This window comes from Daucus carota, chromosome 3 (genome assembly GCF_001625215.2).
Source record: "Daucus carota subsp. sativus chromosome 3, DH1 v3.0, whole genome shotgun sequence".
NCBI classification, from domain to species: domain Eukaryota; kingdom Viridiplantae; phylum Streptophyta; class Magnoliopsida; order Apiales; family Apiaceae; genus Daucus; species Daucus carota.
Window position 1 is genome coordinate 55,116,441 of NC_030383.2, and position 11,815 is coordinate 55,128,255.

General features: G+C 33.1%; 1 protein-coding gene across 1 annotated transcript; it reads left to right on the plus strand.

The window, feature by feature from the left end:
* The first annotated feature begins 8,964 nt into the window (after positions 1–8,964).
* On the plus strand, positions 8,965–11,276 carry LOC108211555 (gibberellin 2-beta-dioxygenase 2). The gene is made up of 2 exons (XM_017383187.2): positions 8,965–9,844; positions 10,782–11,276. The coding sequence occupies exons 1-2, from the start codon at positions 9,035–9,037 to the stop codon at positions 11,082–11,084; spliced, it is 1,113 nt and encodes a 370-aa protein (XP_017238676.1). The 5' UTR covers positions 8,965–9,034; the 3' UTR covers positions 11,085–11,276.
* Positions 11,277–11,815: the final 539 nt, after the last annotated feature.

Consider the following 11,815-nt stretch of genomic DNA (forward strand, 5'->3'; position numbering starts at 1 on the left):
TAGAATATACTTGTGTAGAGGTTGACAACATTTCGTGGTCATATTTGGATCACATGAATGTCGCGTTCGGTTTTTTTGAAACAGTGGCCGGTTTTTCTAAATAAACCATTTGTTCTTTGACAGAAGTTAGTTGGTCGGAAGACGTTTCATTAAAAATACAGTTACGTATGTTAGTATGTGTCTATCTCAGCAACATGTCATGCTGTCAGTTCTTTCAACCGTGTACTATCTACTTTGAGTCTTTGATCTTTGTTTCAACATGAAGGGAAGTAGTACTATAAAATTTATTGTTGTCGGTAAAACGAAAGATAATTTTTTGAGGAAGATTTTAGCCTTCCCAAAAGATTTTTATGCTAGCTGCATTTTTTACATGTTATATTATTTATATTATTAGAACTAGAATATATAAAATTTGATAAACGTTAGTCTTGTAATTAGAAACTAGTTCAATATAAAATATAAACATATCTTCTTCAAGCATAAACAAAAAGAGAATAAATATAAAATTATGATAAATATTTTATACATAATAATAAACACCAATAATTTTATTCAAAAGTAATTATAAACGAAACATATATTACCCGACCCGATTTTGATACGATTTGAACCGAAATCAAATGTGATTCAAGATTATAATTTGACTATGGTCAAAAAATTACATTTTGCGGATTTGTTTCATTTTGACCGTAATTTGAACCGCTTTAAACATAAATCTCAAACACATAAAAATTATATATATATATATATATATATTATCATAAATTTATGGGTTTTTTCCATAAAAACCCAAGTCAAAAAGAATTTTTGCAAAACACTTTTATTTTTAAGACAAATTGCAAAAATATAATCATAAATAATTTTTATTTTTTTGCAAAAATAAGATTTTACAAATGCAATCAAATCTGCAACTATGAGCAAACATATTTGCAACTACATGTTTAATTTTTTTTAAAAAAAATTGCTAAAATTATATTAAGTTGCAACTAGTTGCAAAGGCGGAAAAATAAATATCCCTGCATGGTCAAAATCAAAATCAACAAGTATTGCAACCAAAATCAACCAGCATTAATTTGTGATTTGAGTGGACTCTTTCAATATATTATAAATGAATAATTTTGGTCTTAGTTATTATAAAATTTATAATAAATTTTTATTTAAAAATTATATTAATATTATAAATCATAAAATTTGTCAATCTCACCGACTTGCAAATTACGGATTGGTTAAAAATTTTAAGAAATTATAGCACGAGTAACCGAAACCAAGAACATATTTATATATAAATCTTATCTAAATAATTTAGGGCTTTTTTAATAGATACTCGAGCCTAAAAGAATTTTTACTAAAATAATATCAATTTTTAAAACAAATTGCAAAAATACAATCTTTCAAATAAAAATTGAAAAAATACGGAGGTTGCATTTGCAATCATTTGTGCAACTACTGGCAAGCACAAATGCAACTTTGACAAAATCTATTAAAAATATATTTATTTGCATAATAAGCAAGTGGTTGAAAATGGCGAAAATGAGTGCTCCTGCGGGGCTGGCATTAATATCACAAAATCAACTCAAAACAATCATGAAATCAACTAAAAGCAACTGATTAAGATGAACAAGATGGAGAAATAGAGATGATGATGGAGAAGAGAGGTGGCAATGATTGAGTGTCGTCTCGCAGCGAAGTCGGGACTGCTAGGAAAGGAGTGGGTTGTGTATATCGGAGGGAGGAGGGGTTGGACTGGTGGTGTGGTGCGCCGCCGATCGTTGTAGATGGCCAGCCTACAACTGTGTCGGTGTATGCAAAGATGTCGAGATGGAGATGAGAAAGTGAGGAGAGTGATGTCGAGTGATTGCAAAAATGATGTACATTAGAATGGGGGTTCAAAAGTCGGCAGTAGTGAGAGTAATTTGAGATTGTTGATGGCATGAGGACTTCGACGGTGGCGACACCGCCAAAGGGAGTGGTTAGCGTGGGTTAGTGATTGGAGGGTGATAGGAGTTGTTTGACAGAAGACATGATATGTGGTGGTTGGTTCAGCATAAGCAGGCCGTAAAGGAAGTGGCTGAGTATGAAGGGCTGCAAAGCAGTAAGCGGTGGTCGAGTGTAGGAAAAAGATAGTGCAAGATGAAGATAAAATATTCACAATTTAATTGATTGTATGTTTGAAAGATAGTAAATTTGCTAGATTTTAAACGATATGATATATTTACAAATATATATCTAAAAGTTGGTATATTTGTCAAATTCTCAATAATTCATGAGCGTTTATATCTTCGCGTAAATCCGAATATCAACCTCGTTTTATTACCAACAATGAACTTATAAATATACCGATTTCATAGATAATTAAAAATATGATCATACTTATATATCATCCTTAGGGGTGTAAACAAACCAAACTGTTCGTGAGCTATTCGAGCTTGGCTCGTAAAATATTCGAATTTGATTCGGTAATAATCGAGCCGAGCTCGAGCTATTTGGATGTTTTACCGAGCCGAGCTCGAGCTTCAAATTACTCGGCTCGTAAGGTTCGCGAGCCTTATCGAGCCTCTATTATTTTTTAATTTATTCATTATAAATATATTTTTACAAATATATTTAATATTTTATTTTTAATTTATATATTTAATCGAATCGAACTCGAGTCGAACCGATCATATTTCAAGTTTTTGTCAATATTTAGTGACTTAATTCAAGTTTTCGAGCTGAACTCGAGCCTATCAAATTGTTTACGAGCCGAGTTTCGAACTTGAAATTAAAAGCTCGGTCGAACTCGAGCTCCAAACTTTTCAGTCGAGCTCGAGTCGAGACTGGCCGTGTTCAACTCGGCTCCTCTTTGGTTACACTGTATTTTAAAATTCTAAATAAAATCTTTGATAGTAGTCAAAATTTATCGTGCTATCTTAACTCATATAATTTTTAATCTTAAATAATCGACCTTCTTGAGAATTGGATATAAAATAAGAAATATGACAAGCACAGACAGATGAGAAATGAATTATATTAAGTGAAATTTTATGTTTCTCAAACAAGTATTTTTTTATTTTTTTTTTGAAAAGCAGCGAAATTCTATAGATGATCTCGGAATATCTTACAACTCAAGGCAAGGAGAGCCTTAAAAAAACATCTTAACAAGCAGAGCTAGTAGATGAAAGAGATGCCGAGAAGCACCATGCCATTACAACAAAAGATAACTAGACCCTACTTATAAACTAAGAATCGTAGAATTTGAGCAGAGGAGGAAGAAAAGTTGCGGGCGGATGTTAATCCGAATCACCGAAAAGATCAAGGTTTACGTGCACGTAGCGAAGTGGAATATTTTTGATTAATTGCTCTTGCGCCTAACTGCTCTCTAGCTTAGGCACAAGCACGGATTTAAATCAAATTTATCTAAATTTATATTCTAATACGTATAATTTTATCAGATCATATATGAATTTTGAATTTTAAAATATCAATCTATCCCATACTCCCTCTGTCCCATTCAATTGTATACCTTATTCTTGACACTTTTTTGAAGACACTTTTAAAATATTTCATAATATTTTTTATATTTTTTTTGCCTGAATAGAAGTTGATGTTTAAACTTTTATTTAAAAATAAAAATTTGAAAAAAACATTATAGAACTATAATTTTATAGGAGCGTAAAACGATGAACATATACTACCCACCGGTATGCAGGGAGTATCTGTTTATATTTATCAGATAATTGGATTGAATTTCGGATATTCATTTAATATATCATTTATGTATAACGTTTAATATGAAACACAAGAATTTCGAATATACAATGTCAAAATTTACTACTCTCCTTGGGACTAAAATTATCAACTTTGATAATAATTATTGATTAAATTCAATCATAATAAATCATAAAGCTATGAAAATAATTTATCAAATTTAGTAGTTTAAACTACATAGATTTATAAATGGAGAAAAGTCAATAATAGGAGTTTAATTTGATTTTTGATATTTATAAATAAGATAATATGGTCTATGTAATTTAAATTCAAGTTGCTTCCTTTATCTCATTATATAATATCATTTATTAAAAAATTATTTTCCCTAAATATTTGGCTTTGCTTTTTCCAATATATTTTTTAAAGCTTATTTTATATCATTAATTTCTAGTGTCTAACTTATTTGAACAAAATAATGACTCAATTCAATTTTAATAAAATATAAATCGCAATTAAAGAAATGAATTGCTTCCTTTGTCCCAGAATTATATACTTGCTTGACTTTTAATTAGTCATTTTGACCAAATTTTGATCATTTTGTAAAATTTTATTTTTTCTAAATTTTTATACCGATCATTATGTAACTCATTGTGTAGAATAACTCATTATGTAAATGAGTTACTGATAAGAACTTGTATAAGATAATTAATCAAATTTAGTTGATCAAATAGTCAAATATAAACAATCAAATTTTTTCATTTTTTTTATGTAAGAATTTTTTCATTTTATTGTGGCATAATAATTATAATATTTAAATATTGAGATATATAAATTTTTGATGAATCCAAGTTTCAGTCTGTCGATAATATTATTACCCGGTCTGTATAAAACTCGGTAATAAATATGTTTGGAGTTAAAAATGTGGTAAATATTTGTGTCTAGTTAAGAAACTTTTGCTTCCAGTGGAGTGTCCATATAGGTTTTGACATTCCGTCTTGCAAATTATACATATCCTACAATTTCATTTCTAATTCTCTTTGGCCTACTAGTCTATCTTGGATTTGGACATAGGAGTATGTAGTTTTGCGTTTTTCTCGCACTGGTTTACATACATTATTGAGTGGTGATGTCTATGTGGGAACGCGCGTGCCATGCATTGTAATCTAGAGTTAATAATAATTAATATCCTACTTTAAGATCGAGATTAAGTCCGTATTAGAGAAAATAAGCACGCATTCATACTCTATTTCATATTCCATGACTGTTTCAGGGTCTTATTGGACGTTTTTATCCGAGTATTTTGGACTCTTAAATCTTGGTACTAGTATACTAGATCCGAGATCTAATGAACATTTGTAATAAAATTGTACTGTGCTACACTGTGTTGTCTAATTCTTGGTAGGAATTATCATACTTTTAGACTATAGTTTGAAAATTACACTTAAGAGGACACTAAGTTGTCTTTGCTCCTCTGGTCGGTGCACAAGAACGAAAAAAACATGATTGTATACCAGAAATGGTTTCAACAGCAAAGAAAACAAGGGTAAGATGAAAAGATGAAGATCCTCATAAGTTTCTGCTTGCCTTTTTTTCGACATATACTTCAAAACTGTTCTGTGCAGACCTTGTAAAAGAACCAAATGTTTTTTCTAATTCGAGTGTGTTCAATGCTGTACTCCATGTCATGAAATTATTATCGTATTAAGCATCAACATGTTCTTCTATCTATAAAATTGATTTATGAATGCAAAGTCATCGTGGTAGGCCGGATAATTAGGAAGAATGAATTCCTGCCAGATTAGCCAGAGTCTCTGAATTTCTTTCTTTTGCATGTAACCCGAAGTTCTCAGACCTCAGCTGCACTTTGCTGCTCTATTGTGTTTTTGAAGAGTTTCTGGCATATTTGCAAGAGAACGATGATCAGATTAACAAATAAAACAATTTGTACTGCATAGTTATGCAAATTGTAGGAACCTATGCCTGTTGGTTCTATAGCACAATCAGAACCTCTGTCGTCGACTCGTCGTGGTTCAATAAGGTTTGCAGTACACTCAAGTTCATTTGATAAGTACTGCCTTTGGTATACCCTTGGACCTCTGTGCACTTTGAAATGTTACTCATCCTTTTCACGCGCAATGTACTAACTATATAAGAGAAGCCTCCAAATTAATACAAGTGTTACCTCTGTTTTGCATTTATTACAACTATAGAACCCAAATCTCACAACATCTTCTTACTTGATCCTACAGGATGGATTGATTGAAATCTTACTGTGAGAGTGATGAACTCGAACCGAGCACGGAACTGTAAAATTATCATCTCTAAACTGGTTATGTCATCTGGCAAGCTAGTAACTTGAGATGCCAAAACTCCAATGAGGACAATAATTGACTCATGGATACGAGGCTTATTTGTTGATAAAACTAAAGGAATTTAAGCGTAAATGGATGCATGGCTGATGGAAGGGAAGACAGAGTCTATTGAAGCCAAATGGAAAATCAGATATGGGAGTGTAGAGAATAAAATTGGTGCCCGGAAGGAATCAGGTATCGCCTACGGAAAAGTGGAAAATAAACGGAGGTAACCAAATTGGAGGTACTGCGTATAATGGAGGGCCCTTAATTATTTTGTGACCCCTTTTATTTTTTTTTTACAAAACAATTGACCCCCTTAACTTTATAGTCAGATCCGCCACTGCTTATGAGCATGTAACATCTAGATGTAGTGATTTTAATTGAATTTCGATGGTTTTCACTTCTCAGCAGCACTCCAAGCTAAGGCTGGGCTTTTAATTTCCATGGTATTCGGCTTGTTGGGAAATTCCAACGCCTCTGGTGCTTGAAGACGACGGTGAATCTTGGATTAGTTTCACCGACTCGGATTTTCTTCTAGTCCATATAAATATGCTCTCTTCATTCCACGGTCTGATAAATGATTTGTTTTACTATTATTATATGGGGACGATATGGACATTACTGGAGATGATTCCGACGAACTCAAACAATTTCAATAACAGTTTCTATTAAGATTGCATCTAAATATGAGGTTAAACTTAATGTCGGGATAGGGAATTACTTGAAAATTCTACATTATATTATCAATTAGTTGGAAGTTGAATTATTTAATAGTCACTCGTCCAGACATTACTCGTGTACTATATCGTGAGCCAGTTTATGACAGCTCCTCACTGTATAATTGTTCTTCAGATACTTTCGCTATGTCAAATGCACTATATATCATGAACTGCAGTATTTACATAACTCTTCTCTTGTGATGTTCTACTACATGCTTTTGTTTTTTCGTTGGTAATTCTTTAATCTGATGATAATAAGAAACAATCATTTGCTTCCATGTTAAGTACTGAGTCTAAATAGCGAACTCTTGCGGATACCTCACAAGAATGAATTTAATTATATATAATGATTATTTGAAGATATAAGTGTAACTCACCCTTAAGCCACTCTCTAGTGTGATAGCTAAAGTGTTGTTGATATTACGCATAATAATGTTTTCGTACACACTAAATATATAGAGATTGACTGTCATCAAGTGTTAACAGTCGACAAGTAATAAAAGACGTAACATTTTCGTAGTATCACTGCTGCAAATAATGTTGCAGATATTCTTATACAAAACATCAACCTCGACAACTTTTGTAATTTTATTAAAAAACTCCATTTAGATTTTCAACCATCCTCACATATACGTGCAAGTTCAACACAGTGTTTATACACATAATTTCAACAATATTAACGTATTAGAACTAAGATTGAAAAATTCGAAACCGCTGCAATAACCGCACCCCCTAATTTAAGCTAAATTATACAATGTCAATATAAGAGGTCCCGCTGAGTCATCACTTCAATTTCAGCAGAACACACCCCTTCAATATGGCAATGGAGAGCTAAAATGACCGACAATCACACAAAATGTATTTGCATAAAGGAAAACCACTCACCAGCTCCACTGCAATCTCAGAAGAAATATATAAGAAAATTAAAAAGAAGTACAATAAACTATATGAATTATACAATCATGCATCTATTTTGCATGTTTTTCCAGGCTTTACACAGAATCTGGAGCCAAGTATTAAAATACCAACCCCACGCCTGCTCAGCAGGAGTACCATCACGGGAACACAGCACTTTCTCTCGACATGCCACCACTCTTCCACTCTTTGTATTCTTTCACCCTGTCCATCTTGCATTCTTAGTTTGCACTAGATTTTTTATTACTTTATTAAATAGAGAAATTGCAAGCGATACATGTTCAAATTAAAGGCTAAAGGAATCACTTTAAAAAATATAAATTAATGCTCAAAATTTATAGAGCAATTAAATATTATCAAGTATAGACTATGAGATATCCAGCTTTATTTTGTAAAGTCAGGGGCCATGCATGTCTATAAATTTCAAATTTTGATAATTAAAATATAAAAACAGACAAAACTCAGTCATCATTTCTATTTCTAGATTTTATTAGGTATTATATTAGGTGTAGTATTTTTTTTCGTTATGCGTAAAAGTGTTTATGCATTTTTTTTATCATTTTATTACTAAATAAAAAATTACTTATATCTATTTAAATTTATTATTAATGAAAATTAAAACTAAAATTGAACTAATTTTCATTATGACCTATAATTTCTCATATTTATGAAAATTTAAAATAATATAAATCACTTATTCAAAATTACTTATTTATAATTGTAGATTTGTTTCTATATAATGATTTTTGTTATTAATATTTATGTTTTGAATGGATATTTTTTTATAATAATATATTATTTATGATAATATATAAACATAATCATAATTTAAATCATTTTAAAAACGTCATTTTAAATTTTGAACAGGACCAGGATAAATGATTAGTCGGCCCTATCACAAGACCATATATAGTCATACTGCCACAACACAATATATTGTTCAGACAGCGACGACACATTTAAACGTGATTTGTTTTATATAATAATATATTTTATAATATTTTTTTTGTTCGAGATATCGTCATTCAAAAATTTTAGCAAAAATTATCATCACATGCAAGAGATTTAGTATAAGAAATGCATTTCGAAAATTGCAGAGATGCTTCTGTGAATTACATTATAGATATTCTATACGGTATAACTTTTTTTTGAAAAAGAATTTATATATTAATATTCGAATTATAGCCGTACTTCTGGAAAATATATAGTAATATATCCGAAAAGATGGGTATTACAAATATTATAATTATAAAATAATTGAATCTAAGATTATATACCTTAGACACGTAACAAATCATAGCAAATGCATATAGTCTTAGCCGTCTACAATTAATAAGCCACCTTCTCCAGAAAAATAAAATGTCATCCTCATCATCGTCTCAAGAACAAGATCACCACCACCTCTACCACTACACTCCCACCGCAGCTCCACCACCAACCCCATCATCTCACTCTAACCCTAACTCCACGTCAGCACCAAATATCGACACTCTCTCCCAGCTTCTCCACCGTCTCCCTTCCTCTCTCTCCCTCTCTCTCCCCAAACGCCGCCCTTCCCCACTCTCGACAACCATCTCTCCCACCATCTCTCTCGCTGACCCCTCTCTCGACTTTTCTCGCGCTTTCGAACTGGGGTTTTTTCAGCTAACTGGCCATAACATACCTTCGCCGCTCGCTAACCTAGCTCACTCCGACTCTCTCTCGCTCTTTCATCTCTCTCGGGAAGAAAAACTACGCCACTTTCCGCAGAACTGGCCATTAGGCCACAACGACGACGACGATGACGACGAAGATGCTGACAAGGAGTCCGAGACGTTCTGTTTCGACTCGTCTTGTTACGGTGAGTTAGACGAGTTGAAACTGACGTCGCTACGTGAATTTACTCAAGAAATGGAGAAAGTTGGGTTGGAAATAATAGAGAGTCTGTCAGGTGCTGTCGGGTTTGAGAACCCGGCCCGGGATGACCCGACCCGGATTTGTTCGCTTATGTGGGTTTCGGAAGAGTTGCCGGGTAATCAACAGGTTATGTCGGGTAAAATGTACCCGTATGTTATCGGGTTGCAGTATCAGTTGAGGGCAAAGAAAAGTACGATGTTGTCGGATTCGGGTTGGGTTTCGGTTCCGACCCAGGTCGAGTCAGTGTTGGTTACATTGGGAGACATTGCTCAGGTAAATTCACGTACTATTTTGCCTTCGTTACATTTTTATTGTATTGATAGGAGTAAAATTCATCAACATATTATCCTCTTTCTTTGAAATCGGTAATAATTGAGTATGTTCATTTTTATTAGTACTGCGTATAGTTATGTTTGTTATAATTTCCCGGCCACATTATATGAAGCGTAATGTTAGTTTGTAATTAGGGGACGTTTCGGAATGAAAATCTTGTTCCTCTGAACAGAGAAATGTAAATTTCTCCTGATCAGGATGAAATCTCATAAACTCGACCAGGAATGTCTCATATTTTTTGAAGTAATTTATTTAAGCATATCGTCTTCTCTTGTTTTTATTCAAAAGAAAGACTAAAGTATGTTGTCGTGTCGTGACTCATGATGTCTTGAATATATAAAACTTTGACCCTTATAGCTTTCTTGTGACTAATAATCAAAGATGATTACGTGCACAGATTAATTAGTGCCGTCGTTGAGTCTCATAATGTGTCTGGTGCCGGTGTGTGACAAGACTTGTGATATTGTTTTAGTATAAAATCTTCCCATTTGGACCATTTGGCTCTTAATTAGGCTAATTCATCTCTCCCCTGGGCCAACCGCTACTAATAATGGTGCTTGTCATGGTCAAGATCTCATCAGTAGTGGTTTTAAATTTGAGTTCCATCTTGTTAACTTGTTGCTTTTAATTTTCAAATCTGAGTTGCAAGTTTTGGCTGCTCATCTTTGTCTTCAATTGAGCGTCGGATTGATAAAATCCATTAGGCGCTTCGACTATTGGCTACTAATAATGTAACAAGTTGGGTTTAATTTTCATGAAGTTGATGGTTCAATATAAATCTTAATTTCTAGGATATTTTCTAGTTAAGAATGTTATTTGTCCCTTCATATATTTTTGAAATAAATGAAAGAAATTGGGGTATATGAATTGATGATAGGTGTGGAGCAACGGAAAGTTAAAGAAAGTAAGAGGAAGACCAATTCCAAGTTCGGAAAATGGCAACAACTCTGCCAAGTGCATATCTATGACTCTCTTGCTCACCCTTCCTCTGGACAGCACCGTTTCTACTCTCATTCCCGGATCAATCGAGAGTGGAAATGACGAAGGAGTTGGCGATGGTAACGAAAATTTACCTAAAAACAAGAGGTTGTTCAACTCATTTTCGTTTGAGGACTACGCTTGGAGGATGTACCATGAGCAAAATGTTGTAAAAGATCCTCTTGAGAGATACCGTGCCTGAGAGTTGTTTTACTGAAGTTTTGGCACATTAAGATGAAAACGGTTGTGATTATGTGGAGTTAAAAAGTTCACTAGGTTATTTGCTTTTGAATATTGTTGCATTTCATAATCATACGCCTATAGAATTTTATCTAATGGCAGGATATCTTTTGTTATGTCCTTTGATGAACCGAAAGGAGATTTTTGTGGATTATTGTTTTTACCAAAATTTGCGGGGTTAAAAGCCAAGCCTAATCAATTTCTATAACAATGGAGTATGTATTTTTATGTATGAATATTTTGAAGATTGAATGGACAAGTATCGGAAGAAAATTAAAGACAAGAACACAAGCAATTTTGGTGACGCGGAAAACCCGTTGTAAAAGGTTAAAAACCGCGGGTGGGAATGTCCCAACCAAATATCCACTATAATGTTGAAGTATGAGCTTACAAGTATGATAAAAACAAGATACAAGTATAAATAAACGCAGTCGTCGTCATCAGAAGATGTTCCCGTCAGTGGCAGTGCGTACCCGTCGGCGTGAAGACTTGAGGGAGATGAAGATGTAGAACTCTATTGATAGAAAATGGAGAGGATAAGACCGTTGTGCATCAATGTATGTATCTATATGTGCATGAGGAATGGTCTTGGGGTCTATACATAAGAAAGTGAATGATCCGGGGGTAGAAGATGAAGGAGTGGGTTTATAAAAGTGTGTTGGTCATTCAAGAAAAATGTATGCTACGTAACTT

Coding starts and splice junctions, on each gene's coding strand:
- LOC108211555 (XM_017383187.2), top strand. CDS start 9,035: ATGTCATCCTCATCATCGTCTCAAGAACAAGATCACCACCACCTCTAC. Junction 9,845..10,781: donor CATTGGGAGACATTGCTCAG/GTAAATTCACGT, acceptor AATTGATGATAG/GTGTGGAGCAACGGAAAGTT.